Genomic DNA, 20098 nt, shown 5'->3' with positions numbered 1-20098 from the left:
CTATTTGAAGTGCCGGTCTCCAGTAGCGATGGTTAGCTGACAGATTCATGAACTGCCTTGTCCAGGGATGAGGATGACTGTACTACCCGGGGGAGGCCCTGGGACATCATCCCCCACAGAGGAAGTGGGTTTTGGGGTGGACACTTGCTCCTCTACCCTTCGCTGAGGCATCACTAGCACGATTGGGCATCTGAGGCTTTGTCAACCTCTGTGATGCTGCCTTGGCAACACGACCAGTGGCTCTATTGGAGTGCGTGGAGCATGCCTTTGATGGAGATGCCCCCTTCATACCATTTGTCAGCCACCACATCAGAGCAACAGTTGGCAGCAATCCGAGGTCGCGATAGAGGAGCGAGTGTCAGACCACTGGCCTGTCCCAAGAAATGCAGGCCTCAATTCAAGATTTCCCATTTGATGGGAATGGTCTCTTCGTGGAGCAGACTGATGCACGGCTACATGGCCTAAAGGACACTCGGCCCACCCTTCGTTCCCTGAGTCTGCCTCTGCCACAATCAGTGAGGAAGCAATTTTGTCTGCCACCACCAAGGCCTTGGCAGCCTTGACAGGAGTCTTTGAGGAGAAGGAATAGAGACATGAGCTTTAGTCACTGCTCTTCCTCCTCCTGCTCACACATGCAGCCCAGCCTGGCAAAGCATCCCGGGGGTTAGAAGCACTCATTTTGAAGGTGCGCTTGAGCGTAACAACCCAGTCAACTCCTCGGATCCACCTTGTTCTTTCCTCAACCATCTTCATCCCTACCATTCGGCTTGGTCTTGGGTCACCTCAGACCATTAGGTGCTAGAGACAGTATCTCGGGGCTAACCTCCTGCACCCAGGGGCAGTAGAGGAGATCCCTCGAGATATGAAAAGAAAAGGGTTCTACTCCCACTACTTCCTAATCCCGAAAGCGAAAGGGAGCCTCAGACCCATTCTGGACCTGTGACGCCTCAACAAGTCTCTCAAGAAGTAGAAGTTTCACATGGTCTCCATCATCCCCTCCCTTGATCCGGAAGACTGGTACGCTGCCCTAGACTTGAAGGAGGCTTATTTCCATATTCCAGGATCACAGACGTTTCCTCTGTTTCATAGTGGGTGGGTGACATTTCCAGTTCACAGCACTGCCCTTTGGCCTCTCATCAGCCCAAAGGCTGTTCACAAAATGTATGGCACCAGTGGCCGCTTACCTGAGTCGTCAAGGGGTCCAGGTCTTCCCATATCTTGATGATTGGAACAAGTGTAGAGGAGCCTCAATCTGGTGCTTTCCGCCTGCCACGACCTGAGCCTGTTGATAAACGAGCAAAAATCCACCTTATGGCTGGTCCAATGAATAGATTTCTTTGGGATGGTTCTTGACTCCACACGAGCCAGAGCCTTCCTTCCGGAGGTACGTTTTCAGGCCATGTCGGACCTGATCTCCCATGTGAAGAACCACCCACTCACTACTGCTCACACCTGCCTGCGATTGTTGGGCCACATGGCTGCATGTACATAAGTGGCCAGTCATGCCTGGCTCCATCTCTAGCCTCTGCAAGGCGGCTGGCATTGGTCTACATGCCCAACAGGCACGACCTAGACTGGGTAGTGAGGGTGCTGGATCACATCTGGTTGTCCGTGGATTGGTGGTTGGACCCTGGGTCGCTGTTGGAAGGAGTTCCCTTTGCGGCCCCATCACCTTTGCTGATACTGGTCTCTGATGCTTTGGACCTGGTCTGGAGATCCCACCTGGCCGATCTCAGCATGCAAGGCCACTGGCTATGGAACGGTCTGGCCCTCCATATCAATATCAGAGAGCTCAAAGCGGCTTGCCTGGTTTGCCACGCTTTCTTGCCCCACTTCAGAAGCAAGGTGGTGCAGGTCCTGATGGACAATACAACCATGATGTATTACATCAACAGGCAGGGCAGCCCTTTGCCAAGAAGCTCTCTGCCTTTGGGACTTCTGTGTGCAGCATGCCATTCATCTGGTAGCCACACATCTCCCGGGACCAGGAAAGTGTTAGCAGATGTGTAGGACCTTCGCATCTCACTATGAGTGGTTGCTCCATCCAGAGGTGGTCAGTATGATCTTCTGGAGGTGGGGGACTCCCCAGGTGGACTTGTTCGTGTCCCATCAGAACAGGAAATGCCATGTGTTCTGTAAGATCCAGGGGGACGGACAGGGGCTACCTGTCCAGACGCTTTTCTGCTCCCCTGGTGTGGGGCCCTGATGTACACCTTCCCGCCAGTGCTGTTGATCCAGAGAGTCCTTGTGAAGATCAAAGAGGACAGGGCAAAGGTTATCCTGGTAGCCCCCGCGTGGCCTTGACAGCACTCGTCCGGCACACTGCTGGATCTTTCAGTAGCTGTCCCACTACAGCTATCCCTCTGGCCAGATCGGCTGTCCCAGACCCATGGCAGTCTTCTGCACCCAAACCTGGTGGTGTTGCATTTGACAGCATGGTATGGCATTGCTGAATGAGGAGGAATGCTCAGCCCATGTCCAACAGATCTTGTTGCCTGGCCAAGTGGAAGAAGTTCGTGTGCGGTACCTCAGACCTGGGTATCCGGGCTGAGCAGGCTTCACTACAGGCGATCCCAAACTATCTTCAAGCGCCATTCGACTAGGGCTCAGGCTTCGTCGACAGTCTTCCTGGCCCAGACACCAATTCAGGATATCTGCTAGGCTGCTACCTGGTCATCTGTCCACACGTTTACATCTCATTATGTGCTTACCCAGCAAGCCCGAGACAATGCTGGCTTTGGCAGAGCAGTGTTGCAAGCAACGCAACCATGTACTCAGAGCCCACCTCCAAGGATACTGCTTGTGAGTCACCTAGAATGTAATTGACATGAGCAAGCACTCGAAGAAGAAAAAACAGTTACCTACCTTTCGTAACTGTTGATCTTCAAGATGTGTTGCTCATGTCCATTCCATTGCCCATCCTCTTGCCCCTAAGTCAGAGTTTCTGGCAAGAAGGAAGTGAGAGGGTATAGGGCTGGTGGTGTCAAATATAGTGACACATAAGTGCAGCACTCCAGAGGACACCACAGCCGACCGTATGGATACCGCTAAGGCAAAAATCTCCAATGGCCACGCAAGTAGGTGCATGCACACCTAGAATGGAATGGACATGAGCAATACATCTTGAAAAACAATTATGAAAGGTAGGTAACCATTTTTCCTTATCTACACCGGTTTTCATTTTTGACCATTCTTGGACCTTTTGTAAAAATAAAGCCTTATGCTAAGAGGCTAGGACTCAGTTCTGTTTCATTTGAAATTGGTGCATAACTCCCACTGACTTCAACAAAAGCAAGCCTGATGTGTGTCTTCACATTAATGCTCTGAGTTTTAAGAACATAATACTTGAAAAATAGGCCTGCATTCTTCATATGAGATTTAATCTTGTATAACCTTTATCCCACTGCACTTACATTTCAGATTTTTAATCTGATGAAGTTTGATAGCTATACTCGCTTTCTGAAATCCCCGCTTTACCAAGAATGCATTCTGGCTGAAGTAGAAGGTCGCCCTCTTCCTGATCCACAGCGTGTTCCCAGCAGCCCCACATCTAAACATAGTATCAACTCAGAGCGGTCCCATATCTCTACACCAAAAAAGGTGACTTTTGATTAAATTACTACTTTTCTGAAAACTAAGTTATTATCCATAGCTGAACTTCTCTGACCACTCAAATTTGTTGGAAGATTAACAAGAATGTGTAGAAACTAATGAGTGTTCATATTTACTGGTGCTGACAAAGTATCTAATTGCCAAGTCTTAATGTACAAATTGTTTTATTTGTCAATAGGTTTTTATCCATTCTAACAGAAGTTTCTAACTCCCTTTTTAATATAATTTTATTTATATATTGCCTAAATAAATGCATTTTCTTCTACAGCTGATGAAATGAGGTAATTATTCTTTATGCACTAATTCAGAAGTTGATTTTGATTGAAGTCCATAATTGTTAGGAAACTAAGTTCTGGTATTTTCAACTGCAGGTAGCCAGTTAAAATTCAGCCAGTTAGTAGTGAATGCTAGTACAATTGAGGGGTGCTTTCAATGACCTAGGTGGAGTGAGTTGGTAATTTCAGTCAATGGACAATTGCCTATATCACAAAACCCACCACTGCTACTGTCTCAAAATATCATCCTTGCTATCCATCCAGCAGAGAGGTCAAAGGTTAAATAAGGTTGGAAAATGAACTTCCCTCTTATCCTTAGAATTTATCCCTTTACTACAATAGTATCCAGCTTCTGATCCTTAACAATGACTGTTAAGAAAACTTGTATCTGATGATATATGTAAATTGAAAACTACCTATGAGCCACATTCTGAGATTTTTAAACTGAAATGATTGAATCGGTCCTGTTGCTACAGGGCCGAAGTAGGGGATGCTGAGCAACAATTATCTGCAGTTGATAATCAGAACATCACCGGATTGGCCACCTGTTGCATTGAAGGGGAGAGAGAAGGGAGCTTTGGCTGCTCCATTGTCTGTTCCCCTGACAGGTTGTGGAAGTCCTAAGAAGTGCATGATAAGCACTTGATTTGTCTCTACCTGAGCATCAGAGAGCAGGTAGCAAAAGATATGCTCCTCCACCACACAACCCTAGAGAGGTGAAGGGGAGGAGAAGGTGATAACTAAAATCCAATTACAGCTTCCTGATTCTCTGCTCCAACACAGGTTGGAGAATATTCTAGGAGTTGCTCTAACTTGCACCAACTGACAATGGTCTCCAAAGGCAGCATGTCAGCAGGATAGCCAGCATGCTCCACCCACTCCTCCTTATGCCCGTCACATTCTTCTGCACCCGGAGTTTTGGGATGATACATATAAGAGTCTTTGCTGCTTATATAAGAGTTGACTACATCAGGTCTCTTGCCTGTTTGGGATTCCCTTATACCTGTGGAATCTCCAGCTGGAGACTTGTAGCTGGTTTGTGCTGCCTGAGCAGAGAAGCAGAGAATTTGTCCCTAAACCTTGACTGTTGCCCTGGGGTTTTTGAAATAATACATTTGACCTTCAAAGTGAAAAGGTTATTGCTGTAGAATATGATTTATGCATGTTGGTTAGGGCAATGTGGGAAGTTTACTTTTCTGATGGAACTATTCCATGGAAAAAGAGAGGACTTGAATTAATCTGGTACCTTTCAGAAGAAATAATTCACACCTTCATCCCACATGAAAAAATAATAATTAATTAATAATAAAAAGTCCTACCTGGAAAGCCAGAATTCCTGGCAGTGACTGATTGTCTGGGCTGGCAACTGATGAATTTATTCTTTGAATTTCCTGGCCTGTTTTCAGCCAAATCTTTCATGTTGTTTAAACATTTTTTATTATAAAATTTGTCTAGGTAAATAAAAATAAAAAAAACCCATAGTCTTTGGAAGCTTTAAAAATTTGTAATACTTTCATAGGAATCAGAACTTTGCTCATTCTTATTTCCACAATCGTTGATCACCATTTTAAAATTTAAGAGTTTTATCTTTGCAACTAGATAACTTTACCACAGTATTCATTATTTGGTTGTAAAGGTAATTTTTAACTTTTTTTTTTTTTATGTCAGCCGCTGTAATTTTGGGGCATCCACTATTTTATGGATAGAAGTTGTTTTTTCTTTTAAATTCAGCATTTTAAAGAATATTTTAATGTGGGAAAGATAAATGCTCATTAAAAGAAAATGTAGGCATAACATAATTAAAAATATATCTATGTTAATACTTTTCATCGACTATTATTTGTTATACATAAGTAGATGTTAGTTAAGAAAGACATTATCAGATACCTGTATTAATTTTAGTTTATATTTCAAGCCTAGGTAGGTTGCTCTACAGTATATGAAATTCTATATTTTTTTTAAAACCAAGTAAATGGAAATCCAATAACCCTTTTAAATCGTTAGTTCTCTAGCTGTAGTCCATAGACTGCCAGTAGTCTGTGGAGAGCTGATTAGTCACATTATGCTGGTATTTCTTTTTGTTTCCAACTGCGTCACTTTCCCAATATTACTTTTCCATATAAGCAGTTTTTGTTGTTGCACTGGCATGTTATTTGATTGCCAGTTGCAGGGAGACTGGCGTACATAATAATGAGAAGGAAAAAGACAGTCAGCCAGACTCTCTCTCAAAATATAGTCCACTTTTGGAGAGTTTGAGAATCCATGCTTTAGACAATATGTTTGCAAGAGTGCTCCAGCTAATATTTTATCTGTGTTTTGATGGTAGTTAATTGGAAAATCAAAGTCAGGAAGGTCCCTAAATGAAGAATCTGGAGAGGAAGATGCTGAGAAGAAAAAAAAAGGGACATTTTTCTCCTGGTCAAGAAGTAAGAGTGTGGGGAGATCGCAGAAAAAAAAGGAAAATGATGACTTCCAAAATGGTGAGTTTCCAAGTCCTGCTTTGTTGCAAGATTGCTTCAGCAATAGACAGAATTGTTCCCACTATTAACACTCAGCAAGGAATCTACGCCTCATTACTACACATGACCTGGAGCAGATTTTTAATGATCTGCTGAGCTCTGACAGAGGGAAATGGTCATGTCCTGCGCCACAATAGCCTGGAACAGTCATGGAAATAGGTGGAGGTCTGTAGACAAAAGTCTGGGGAATGAGAAATTGGTAGCATTCTGGACCAATGAGATTTCCCTCAGCTGTTTAAACATGTCTTCATGAGGTTCTCAAACAGCTATATATGGAAATAAAACTATAGGTGTGTCTATGCCCAAGTTCATTGAATCAGAGTGCTTTTTTATAGAAACGTAGTTTACAGATAGGGAAATTACTTCTCCCTACAAAAAAACAAAACAAAAAAATCCCTGAAGGAGGCATAGAGGAACAATTAAGGGAGGGAGAACAAATTCCACAGGCACAGAATGTTACTAAAACATAATCTAATTGGCAGAGACTGGGTTGTGTAGCCTGTTCATTCAACTGCTAGTCAGTTAGTAGCTTTTCTTGAGAAAATGGTAAATTTTGTATGAGACAACACTGAACTATTTTTAGATAAATGAGGTCTGGGCTAATTGCACTGTGTTTGAGGTAATTTATATTAGTGAGAATATTTGCATCTCTGTAGTTCACTGAAATGAAAGAGCACCACATTTTGGCAGCTGCAGAGGCTTGCACAAAGCAATTAACAGGCAAACAGTTTTTAAAAATTGCAAAAACAAAACTACAAATTCTGAAATCCACTGCAGCAGTCAGCTACTGTAAGACATTGTGTTTACTGCTGTCTCTTCTTCCCCACCATCTGCCTACCATGGTTCTTGAAAAAGCCTTGTGAGCTGTACAGTTGATGTCAGGGGGGCCATGTACGTGAATGAGGGCTGGAGAATCAGATACTAAGGTTATAGACCTAAACTTTAAAAAGTGACAAGGGATTGAGTTCTCAGTTTTTGGGTGTCCAACTTGAGACACCTTAAAAGAGCCTGATTTTCAAGGCTCTGGTACTCACCTTGAAGGTATTGTAAATTGGTAGTCACTTTTTAAAATGTAAGCAATCACCTCCAGGAACAGGAACCTTGTCTTTTCATCTGCTTGCAAAAAGCCACGAACACCTGTGGTGTTATATAAGCAATAAATAATTACTTTTAAAAAATGTTTAAATGTTCGGCATGTGAAGATAGTACAAGGATTTGGAATTTTTCTTTCCCAAATCAGAAAATGAATATTCTAGTCAGATGACTTGAGATTTTGTAGCACCTTTAATGAATAGTAAAACCAAACATTTTTACTTATCACTCTACTTTTCCCACTCTCAGATTTTATGCATACCAATGGACTATTTTGCAGACGTGAATCACAAAGCTCCATGTCATCAGCTGCAAGTCTTGAACTGGTAAGGTCCTTAGAATCAAATAGTATGAGAGGAATGGGGAAAAAATGGGAGTGATTGTTACCTAGGAAATCAATAATAGCCCAATTTTTCTGCAATAGTATAAATAAACAAAATGTCTATATGTCTTTGTATGTAAATTTCATATTCTTTTTAGACTGAACTTTTAAAAAAAATTATAGCTATACTCATTTTGTGAAATAATAAGGGTCTGGTTGTTCAAACAGGTTGTCAGATGAATAGTTAAATATTTTAAAAGAACACTATTATAGTGCTATTTGTGATCCTAAATTATCTTTCTTATAATGTAAAGATAAATATCTCTTTTATGCATTTCACATACTTATTTTTTTAAAATTGTCCTGCCATCTCCAAGCTATCCTGTCTATCCTTTCTCCTAGCTACCCCAACTCTCCTGTTCCTTTGGACATTATAATAAAAGTTTGCACTTCTATAATGTCTTTCAATCCAAGGACACTAAAGCTCTTTACAAACTGACCCACCTTGCCTCCCAGCTACTGCAGCTCTTAAGCTCTGCTATGAACAATTGCCTGTTGAATAGCTCTTCGAGTCCTCTTCCTCTTGACTATATGTGAGTTTGAACTCATTTCCTTGATGCCCTGGCTCTTTCCAGCCCCAAAGCTGAGTATCCCTCCTCTCTCTTCTCCTAATCACTATAGCTTGACTCTGTTCCCAATGTTTGAGGGATAAAAGAGTGAAGCATTTCCCAGCAGCATTTGCAACTAAAACATTGCAGCACATGCTCATATGTGGAGAAACAAGAAGTGAAGACACAATAGTTATAAACAATGTAGTTCCACCTTCACAGTCCAAGCTGAATGAAATGCACAAAGTAAACAATATAAATGATGAAAAGTAAACTTAAAATTTAATATCACCCTGGATTTAAAGTGAATTTTAACAAAGCATATAAAAGAATATAATTTTAAAATACCCTTTTTTATCCTGACAGTATCCCTTTCTTTGACTTACAAATTTGATTCTAAGAATTATACAGATTCTTGTTAATATATGTGATGCTAGTGGGTAAACAGAGAAGTAAACAGTGCAGAACTGTATTGGTAGCATCCATTTAAATTGAGTGTTTATTAAATACTTCAAAATATTACCTTGTAAAAACAATGTGGTGGAGTTGTCCCTTTTGATGCTTTGTGTGTACTAAGATGATTTTTCTGTGGCTATAATTAGGGCCTTACCAAATTCACAGCTGTGAAAAATGCATCATTAACTGTGAAACCTGGTTTTCCTTGTGAAATCTGGCTACTGTAGGAGGGTTGCGGTATTGACATCCTTACTTCTGTGCTGCGTTCAGAGCTGGGTGGCCGGAGAGCTGTGGCTTCTGGCCAGACACCCAGCTCTGAAGGCAACACCACCAGCAGCAGCACAGAAGCGAGAGTCGCATGGTATGGGAGAGGGTCATCACTTTTGGAGGGAGCAGTGCCAGCCTTATAGCTGAGCAACTGCCCATGGCACCATGGTCACGGGGGGCACTGGACTTGGGGCTGGGCTGGGGCACCCCAGCTGGGAGCTCCTACCATGCACTGGGCTCTAGCTGCTAGTCCCAACCAGGCTAGGAAGGAACAGGACTTTCTCTTCCCTTGCACAGGCCACTCCCAGGGCCAGGTCAGACCTACCTCTGGGATCTTCCCCCGGCTGCAGGAAGCTCCATGGCTGCTGGCTGGGAGCCAGCTCTGAAGGCAGCCCTGCTGTGCCAGCAGCAGTGCAGAAGTAAAGATGGCAATATCGTGACCCCCTACAATAGTCTTGTGACTGCCCCCATGACCTCTGTTTGGGTCAGGACCCCCACAATTCCAACACTGTGAAATTTCAGATTTAAATATCTAAAGCCATGAAATGTAAGATTTTTAAAGTCCTATGGCCGTGCAATTTACCAAATTGAACAGTAAATTTGGTAGGGCAGCTCCCAGCAGTTCCTCCCCCAGCGGCTGCAGGGACATGCTGGCTGCGTCCAGGAGCGGCGTGTAGCCAGGGCAGGTAAGGAGCCTGCCTTAGCCTCACTGCGCCTCTGGAGGGGAAGGAGTTGATCAGCAGGACCCGCAGAGCCCTGGGAGTATGCTTGGGGATGCCCAGAGATTCGCCGACCCCAGTTTGAGAAATGCTGCTCTAGTGGAAAGTTCAGGGAAGACAGTGTGGTACTGCCTCCTGCTTTCCCCCTGGTCTGAATTCTCCCTTTAGGGGTGGCTGCACTTAAAGTATGTTTAGATTTGTGAACTTTGGTCTGTGGTAGTGTCTTTGTCTTAAATTGAAATAGTTTTAAAAAAATTACCTGGTAATAGAAAGATTTTGAAGGAAGGGTAAACCTCAAATATGGTTTAAAGTGTGATCCCTTGCTTAGTTTGATTTGTTGGACTGTAATACTGTGTGTTTGTTCTTAACTTTCATTTTTGTTTCTGACAAGTCTGATGCCTCTCGGTTATCTGCATCTGTACCTGATAAAGAGAAATCCTCAAAATACTGCTGTATAAACCTTCCAGATGGCTCATCCTGTAAAATGATTGTTAAATCAGGATTCTCAGTCAAAGAGATGTTATCTGGGCTCTGTGAGAAACATGGCATTAACATAGCTGCAGTAGACCTTTTTTTAGTTGGAGGAGACAAGGTACTGTATGTTCCTATACTTTTTGAAAAAAATTCAGACTTCCTAGTCAGTTTACTAATATGGGATTATTGATTATTTAGGGGAATACTCTACCTCTTTGTATTCAGACTTCATATTGACGATAATAGGATTTGTGTATGTTGCTCAATGGAAGAATGTTAGTGAGCTCATTACTGGAATACTGTGTCCATTTCTGCTACTACATTTTAAAAAGGATATTGAAAAATTGGAAAGGGTTCAGAAGAGAGCTTCAAGAAGATTTGAGGTCTGGAAAACATGCCTTAGAGGGAGGAGATTAAGAACTTCAGTCTGTTTAGTGTGTCTGAGAGAAGTTTAAGAAGTGACTTGACAACAGCCTACAGTATCTACGTGGAGAAGAAATTTTTGATAGACAGCTCCTTAATCTGACAGAAAAAGGCATAACAAGATCCAGTGATTGAAAGCTGAAGCTAGACAAATTCAGATCAGAAGTAAAGTGTATTTTTTTAATAGTGAGGGTATTTAACCATTGGGACAATTTATGAAGCGAGGTGATGGATTCTCCATCATTTGAAGTCTTTAAATCAGAACTGGATATCTTTGTAAAAGAGATGCTATGGTTCAAAAATGTTATGAGCTTGATGCAGATTTTGTCTTGTGTTATGCAAGAGATCAGACTAATGATCCTAATTTACTTGTCTTCCTTGTAAAATCTGTTTTTTTTTAAATCTTTCTGCTAACATTATTTTGTCGTATTTTCTGATGTATCATTCTGTTTGTTCAACCCCTTATGTTTAAGTGCCCAGGCCTCGTATGAGATGCTGAGAGCTCTCAATACCCATTGACTTTAATGGGAGTAGGGAATTGCTAAGCACCTCACAGAATTGGCCCCTACATCTTTTGGAACTATCTAGAGAAAAAGAGAAACTAATCATGTTGCTTGCTGTAAATTAATACAATAATAGCCATACACACAAAGCTTAATAACTGTTCTGTCTCTCTTCCTGGGCTAATTTTAAAATTGCTTTTTTTGTTTTGCGCAGCTGTTGCATATTGTTAAATGATATATAACAAGTGACATGTTCCCAATTTAACATATTTTCTCTTCTTTTGTTCCAACCATATGCTCTATAGCCACTTGTATTGCATCAAGACAGTAGCATCTTGGATTCTCGGGATCTACGTTTAGAAAAACGTACTTTATTTCGGTAAGAGAAAAAATATTATCTTTTTGTGACATTTTCCACTCCAGCTAATGTAAATGGGCCAGAATGCATTCTGAGTTATGTCTGTGCAATAAAATAAAAGTGAGTATAACAGAATAACATTTGATACGCTATGTCTGTTTCCCTGTCTGTAAAATTCGGAATGTCATGCTTCCTGGAGTGGCCCATGAACATGCGTGCCAACCTCAGGGCAGACTATTACAAACCACAGTAGAAACCCCAAACTGGTTGTGAGTTCTATACTTAGATTTCACCAACCACATATTAAGTGTGAACTCCTCAAGCACTGTAACAGCTTTAACGTGGAGTCACGGACAGTCCCTTATGATACTTCAGTCTATCTTGCCAACCAGCCAGATTTACCTTTGTGATAGATAGTCTCTTACACCAAAAACCACAACAATATTCAGATTACTCCCAGTCCCAAAGGGCTAGTCACTTACCTCAGGTCAATTGTACCTCACACCAAAGACAACCTTTGTAGTCAATCCTGTAATAAACTGTCTAAAGATTTATGAATTACAGTCTAAGGCTATGTCTACACGGCGCAGCTTAGAGCTGTGCCACTAGAGCCTTGCCGCTGTAAGGCACACAGTGTAGCCACTCTTTGTCGGCAGTAGAGAGCCATCCTGCCAACATAATAAAACCACCCCAAACAAGGGGCAGTAGCTTTGTTGGCGGGAGATGCTCTCCCACTGAGAAAGCGCTGTCCACACGGGTGCTTTTTGTCGTTAAAACTTTTGCTGGTCGGGGGTGGGGTTTTTTTTTCAATCCCCTGACTGACAAAAGTTTTAATGACAAAAGTGCAATGTAGACAAAAGTGCAGTGCAGCCTTAGATTCCAAAACATAATAGAAGTTGCTGTAATGTGCAAGCTCTGTATGTCCTTTAGGGCTAACCCAAGCTAAACAGCTGGGGATCCCTTGCTTATGCTTAGAAGTATTGCCCTCTCCCTGAAATCCAAGTAGCACAGGAATAACAATTTCTTCTTGACAGGGATTTTTATTCCCTCTCCCCAGAGTTCAAGTGGATGGGATGAGCATTTGTGCACATCTCCTCCGCATAGGTGTTGGGGGAGCAATCAACAAACACTTTTGTCCGCTGATGTTCCACAGTGGCTTGTCTATTGTGATGGGGCAAGGCCAGATGGCTACAGTAAAGTAGCAAGGAACAGATATGTTATCCCCAGGCTAAACAAATCCCTGGTACCGTGGTAACCAAATGGCAGTTGCTCCAGGTTAATCAAGACACCTGGGGCCAATTAAGATCCTTCTAGAAGGCAGTGGAGATAGCTAGCTAGATTGGGACACCTGAAGCCAATCAAGGGCTGGCTGGAACTAGTTAAAAGCCTCCCAGTTAGTCAGTGAGGTGCAGGTGTCAGGAGCTATAGGAGGGAACCATGCTGTTGGAGGAATGAAGCAGTACGAATCCATATCAGGTGTAAGGAAGGAGGCCCTGAGGTAATGGTGAAGGAGATATTGAGTAGGGGGCTGCTGTGAGGAAGTGGCCCAGGGAATTGTTCACGTCCTATTTCCAAAAAGTCAGCTACCACAGCTGCTAATTTTAAGGTCCCTGGGCTGGAGTCTGGAGTAGAGGGTGGGCCCAGGTTCCCCCCTTCCCTCCCTGATTAATCACTGAGACTGGGAGACAACAGAGACTGTGTGAGGGAGGATTGCTTCTCCTCGCCTCCGTTGTTGGCTTATGATGAAAATGGCTCAGTAAGCTATGACCCTTGCCTCTAGAGAGAGAAGAGCTACATGGCGGGTCACAGTGAGCCTCTGAGGCTAGCAAAAATCTGCCAGGAAACGCAGGACCCACAGAGTCAAGAACAGAACTTTGTCACACTATGGACAAAGGGTTGGAGAGGAGATGATACCTCTTGTGGTAAACTAGTATTTCACACTTGGTAATGCTTCTTTCCTGACTCTCGGGGTTTATAGTTTTAGAGCAAACACTTTTATAGGTACAGAGCTTACACTTAAATATTACCTTATAACATAGGATGCAGGTATTATAAATGAGATTAATGCAAGCAGTAATTTACAAGCATTTCATAAAGTCCAAAAACTAAATACATCTCTGTAAATCTGATACGTATTTTAACGGTGCTAACACACAGGTAAGCCAGACTGGTTTCCAGTTGTGCATCTGTCAGTGTTCAGTGAGGCCTAGAAGCCTTGACATGAGCTGGCATTTGGTCTGCCATCACAGGGAATAATGATGCTTACCTTCTTTGTAAGGAGCTTTGAGATCTACTGATGGAAAGTGCTATTTACTTGTGTTACTGTACTTGTGAAATTACTTTATCTAAAGTCTGGGTATATATCCATGTAAACAAATTATATTTTAAAATTTGGGATCTCCTAGTTGAATTTATCCTTATCTTTAAAAAAAATACATCTTTGTCTGTATGTTACCTATAGGAAGGTCATTGGTTCTTTAAGACGCTGAGATCATAAATTATATCTTAGACCCTCTTAAATCTGGGAAAAGTTTGCTCTTTGAATAGTGCACAATATCCAACTTGTAATAATCTAAGAGGAATTTGTTGTCAGATGCTACCGGTGTGGTGCTCTGCTCTGTTCAATGTTGATATCACTCGGCTGTGTGTGTGTGTGTTCCCTCTGTGTGCTGTCCCAGCTCTGCGCAGATAGCTGACACAGCAGACCCGAAGAGAACCCCCAGTGACCACAGAGTCTAGTAAGGTACGAAGGCACATTGGCCAGGTATATTGCCATACTGGACACAATGATAGTTCCCCCTAGATTGTTACTCTACGGTCATACTAATAATATGTGCCCCCGGTAAATGGATTCAGCTCAGTCAGTGGTGGGACTTTCCACTGCCCCCTCAGTTGGAAAAAGACACCGCCCCAGGGATGCATTCTTATATACAGGTACAAACAAGTTACACATCACTCCTGATGTATGAGGTGCAACCCCTCTACGTAGCAAAGTACAACCCTTCTATGTAGCCGCCTCTCACCTTGTACATGTTGGTTCGAACAAAACAACTCTATCCATCATATTACCCTTTTGCCCCTGTCATTGGGATGGGTTAGCCTGTTCCTTGTTATCTGTGTGGAGTGTACAAGTATGCGAATGTTCTGATATCTGGTGTCCAGTACCTTTTAGGTATGTCTCTTTCCGCAGCATCAGCCCTTTCCTTGCCAGCTTCTGTGAGCAGGGCCTGCCTCTGGCTCACAGCTTAACTTTGCTTTATGTTAGCAAAGTCTTGACCATTACTTTAGTTCAGGCCTTAGGCCTCATACCAGGCTTCTGATACGAAGGTTAATATCTCAGGGCCTCCTCTTACTACAGAATTCAAGGCAAACTGTTGCTATTTTCAGAAAACCCAGAATAGATATAGTACATGATTCCAGGAAAAAAAACAAATAAAGGCTGTGTGATAGTCTAATGTAAACCAATGAGGGCAAACAAACTCAGATATCCATATGTAGGCAGCTAAACAAATGGCCTGATTTTTCTTTGAGTAGTGTCCCTATAGGTGCTCCACTGGAGGTCATGCCTCCCCCACCATCCCTGGGAGGCGGCTTCCATCTTTTCCTGGAACTGGCAAAGAGGGCGGCGGACACTCACTACATACTACTAGAGAAGGTCAAAGATGCCCACCATCAGCTCCTTGATATCATCTATTCTTTGTCCTTCTCAAAGATTGACCTCCCAATTAATGAAGCCATTTTAGACCCAGCAAAGACTCTGGCAAACCCGGCATCAGTGGTGTTAACTTGCAAATGAGCAGACAAAAAATATTATGTCCTTGCCAAGGAATCGGAATTCCTATTTTCCCACCCACTACCCAATTACATCGTGGTGGATGCTGTCAATTCCCATGGCCAATAGCACCAGTCCAGAGCTATGCCCTATGATAGGGATAGGAAGTGCCTTGTTCTTTTCAGTAAAAAGGTGTATTCCTCAGCCACCTTATAGTTCCATATTGCAAGTTTTCAGATACTCGTGTCCAAATACGATTACATAAATTACAATAAATGTAATTGAAAAGCTGCCAGAGGTACATCGGGAATCCTTCAAAGCCATCATCCAGGAAGGGCAATTAGTAGCAAAAACATCACTGCAATTGGCCCTCGGCACCACTGACATGGCAGCTAGGGCCATCTCCACAGGAGTGGTGATACGATGGGCATCATGGCTCCACTTGTTGCGATTCCCGAAGAGGTGCAGTCCACGGTGGAAGATCTTCTCTTTGAGGACGTGAATGTCTTTGCCAAAAAGACCAATACCTTCCTTTATGCCGTAAAGGATTCTAGGGCTAACTTTGGGTTGCTGGGTATCTATACACCACGGCAAAAGATACTATTTAGTCCCCAGTCCCAGCACAGGCTGTATGTGGCCCCACCCCCCGACTGACTCAACTGACCATCATTGTACACCAATTTGGCCACTGATTGGCAGTGTTCTGCAATGCCTGGGAACACATAATGTCAGACCTGATGGGTCTTAGAATCATCTGGTCTGGGTACTCCATCCATTTCACCTCCTTACCACCTCCACAACACCGTTCCCCATCCCTCTTCAGGCACCTTTCTCATGAGAGTTTACTACAAGCAGAGAGAGATCTCCTTCTCCACTTAGGAGCCGTAGAACCAGTGCCTCAACATTTATGAGGCAAGGGCTTCTACCTTTGTTATTTCCTAATAACCAAAGGAAGGGAGGTTGGAGACCCATACTAGACCTCAGAGCTCTGAGCAAGTTTGTCAAGGCTCAGAAGTTCAAGATGGTCACCCAATTGATCATTCCAGCATTGGAACAGGGAGACTGTTTTTTGGCCCTTGACCGCTGTGAGCCTACTTTCACATCTCGACCCTACCAGCTCACAGGTTCATGACCATTACCAATTCAGAGTCCTCCCCTACAGGCTCTCATCGGACCCGAGAGTATTTTCTCTCAGTGGTAGCTGCTCATTTACACATGCTAGGAATAGTGATTTACCCATACCTGAACGATTGTCTACTCATAGCCCAATCTCTCCAGAAGGCTCACCAAGTCATTGACACTATGATACACTTGTTCAGAGATCTGGGTCTACAGATAAACTCCCAGAAGTCAACTCTCACTCCAGTGCAACATCTGGAATTCAAGGGGGCTGACCTCAACGCTTTGCAGACGAAAGACTTCTACCTCAACACAGGTTCCTATCCCTGGTTTCACTCATAGATGCCATTCAATGCACCCCACAAATACTGGCCAGGCTCTGCCTCCAACTCTTGGGACATATGGCAGCAGGCATAGCCATGATGCTGCATGCCAGAATTCACATGTGATGCCTCTAACTGTGGTTCGGTTTGGTTTACAAACTGAACAGAGGCACTTTGGACAAATCCCTGTCACTATCCACCAGGCTCAAAAACTCCTTAGACTGGTGGAAGAACCCAGACAAGGTGTACAAAAGGATCTCCTTCTCGCAGACATCACCATCATTGCCCATAGCATGGGGCATGCATTTAAATGGCCTCATGATGGAAGCAAATGTCACCTGTGGAGATACATCTATCTCCTTGAGTTGAGAGCGGTCAGGAACATTTGTGCCCATTTCTTCCACTGATTGCAGGATCACACACAAAGATCCTAGCAGACAATGTAGCCTGCATGTACTACATCAATTGGTATGGTGAGGGCCAGGTTACCCTACCGATGCACGGAGAAGGTGAGATTATGGAACTGTTACATTTCCAACAACATTACTCTGTCCACGGCTTACCTTCCAGGCTCACACAACTCAATAGCAGACAATCTCAGTCGCAAATTCCCACACAATCACAAGTGGGAGATGCACTCCACGAACTATTCACGTAATGGGGAACACTGTCTACATACCTGTTTGCCACTTACCAGAATAAGAAATGTCCACGCTACTGCTCTAGAGTGGGGATAAACAGTGCTCGTTAGGCAATTCTCTTTTCCTCCCTTGGGACAAGGACCTTCTTTACACCTTACCTCCATTTCCTCTACTGCTGAGGGTCCTGCTAAAAATAAAAAGAGTCAGAGTTCATGGAATTCTGATTGTTCCTACTTGGCCAAGACAGACCTGATACCCTTACCTAGCACAGATGTGCCAACCGATCTCCCTCCCAATCATTCCACACCTCCTATCACAGGACAAAGGGTGTACCCTGCATCCCAACTTGGGGATTCTCCACCTCAAAGCATGGCTCCAGTTTGGTTCCAACACCTAGAGAGTTCCTGCTCAAGGGAAGTACAAGAGGTTCAATTACACAGTATAAAGTCCTCCACACGACAAACTTACCTGTAGAAATGGTCCAGGTTTCAGATTTGGTGCATGTCCCAACAAATCTCCCCAACATCCGTGACTCTTCCACACATCCTAGATTATGCTCTGATCCTTATAAAGGCAGGATTATCCCTAAACTCTCTTAGGGTCCATCTAGCAGCTAAAACAAACTTTCACCAACCTGTAGAGGGGTACTCAGTGCTGTTACACCCAACCACAAAAAGGTTCCTCAAAGGTATAATAGACCTCTTCCTCTGCCTTGATTTCCTACCCCCTTGTGGGACCTGAAACTGGTACTGAAAGGGCTGACTAGGCCTCCCTTTGAACCCAAAGCCACCTGTTTGCTGATGTACCCATCAATGACAGCCTTCTTGATAGCGATTACCTCGGCCAGGAGAAGAGGAGAGATACCAGTCCTGATGGCACGTCCTCGCCACACAGTATTCTTTTTGGACAAGGTTACGCTCAGGCCACATCCAAAATTCATCCCTAAGGTAACCTCTCCATTTCACATGAATCAATTGATTCACCTTGCAATCTTCTACCCCAAGCCTCACCAAGACAACAAGGAGGCTATACTTCATACCCTAGATGTCAGGAGAGCCCTGGCCTTCTACCTTGACAAGACAGGTGTCTTCGGGAATTCCCCTCAGCTTTTCTTCTCCGTTGCAGAAAGATCCAAGGGCTCAGCAGTATCAACCCGAAAGCTCTCTAAGTGGGTCTCGAATTGCATTTGACAGTGTTACCAAATTCACAGTATGACCCCTTGAGGCTCGATTCATACAAACTCCACAAATCGATCTCATCCTGTGTCAAGATCGATCTCATCATGTTTTTCAAGAATGTCCCTATCTCAGAGATCTATAGAGCGATGACATGGGCCTCAGTCCACACTTTTGTAGAACACTATGTGATCACTGGGGCGCCGCCTCTGATGCCATCTTTGGCTCCACAGAACTGTCATCAGTAACTGACCCAACTCCAAAGTCCCAGCCCTCCAGAAGCGGGCTTGGGAGTCACCTACAGTGGAGCACCCATAGGGACATAGCTTGAAGAAAAAGAAGTTAGTCACCTTGTGCAATAATAATGGTTCTTTGAGATGTGTGCCCCATGGGTGTTCCGCAACCCACTCTCCTCTCTCTACTTCAGAGTTCTTGTCAATGATTCTGTAGTAGAGAGGGAACTGAGGGCGGTTAGCCCACAGGCACTGACTAGCCTCGTAGTGTAGCATAAGGAGAAACAGCACATGTGCTAGCCCAACGGACTCTGCTACTGAAGGTCTCCGATCAGTAGCCCAGGGACACAAGCACACCAATGGTGGAGCACCCATAGGGACACACATCTCAAAGAACCATTGTTATTGCACAAGTTGAGTAACTTCTCCTTTTTCAGACATGCTCAGCAGCCACAATTCCTACTGACGTTCCTCCTTCCTCAGGCTTTCACTCTGTTTCTCACATCTTTGTTTCTTGCTCTAACCCATACTCCTTAACATGCTCTTCCTTCCATTACTGCTTTAGAAGAAAGTATTCCATTAATCTTTCCCACTTCTCATCCCTACTCATCACCCTGCCTTCTCCTCCCCTCCCCCAAATGACACCAGTCACACACACTCCCACAGTAGTGACCGACAGGTTCTTCTCGCTGGTTAGAATGCTAAGAAAAGGACGTTGAAGTTGGAGAGCTCCCTGCAGCAGTGTAACACAGGAAACAATTCTAGCAGGCCACTAGAGGATTTGCTGAACAAGACTGTAAGATCCATTTCCCTCTCTTTTGCTAAATACCTTCATTTGCAGGGACGGGCGAGGATGGAGGGCCTCAGTGTCCATGCTGGAAAATGACTGGCTGCCGGGCAACTCCTTCTGAGCCTGAAAATGGGCGAAACGATTTTTCCTGAATCAAATACATTACCGCTAACACCTTTGGTCAATATGTGTAAACTATATGGGCACAATACTGCAAATTCTTGCTCAGGCAAGTAGTCCTTATTCACCTGAGAAGTTTCATTTTAACAGTCCAGTTCAAATTCCTAGTCTAACCTCTAAGGGCTTGAATGGGCCGAGGCTTGTCTTTCTTAGGCTCTGACCCAGGAAAACACTTAAGCACTTGCTTAAAGTTAAGCATTTACGTAAGCACCTTTTCTGATCAGGAATGCTTTCCTG

General features: G+C 43.7%; 1 protein-coding gene across 7 annotated transcripts in view; it reads left to right on the top strand.

The window, feature by feature from the left end:
* Positions 1 to 20098, top strand: part of RGS12 (regulator of G protein signaling 12) — a 169592-nt gene that overhangs the window by 125277 nt on the left and 24217 nt on the right. For all 7 annotated transcript variants that reach the window (XM_050947324.1, XM_050947322.1, XM_050947323.1 and 4 more), the window contains 5 exons: positions 3421 to 3600; positions 6214 to 6367; positions 7748 to 7824; positions 10262 to 10462; positions 11576 to 11649. In XM_050947324.1, the coding sequence (XP_050803281.1) occupies positions 3421 to 3600; positions 6214 to 6367; positions 7748 to 7824; positions 10262 to 10462; positions 11576 to 11649 (686 nt within the window). The remainder of the gene's footprint in view (positions 1 to 3420; positions 3601 to 6213; positions 6368 to 7747; positions 7825 to 10261; positions 10463 to 11575; positions 11650 to 20098) is intronic.

The sequence above is a fragment of the Gopherus flavomarginatus genome, chromosome 3 (genome assembly GCF_025201925.1).
Source record: "Gopherus flavomarginatus isolate rGopFla2 chromosome 3, rGopFla2.mat.asm, whole genome shotgun sequence".
Classification (NCBI taxonomy): Eukaryota; Metazoa; Chordata; order Testudines; family Testudinidae; genus Gopherus; species Gopherus flavomarginatus.
The sequence above is the reverse complement of the archived record's forward strand: the minus strand, read 5'-3'. Positions and strand labels throughout refer to the sequence as shown.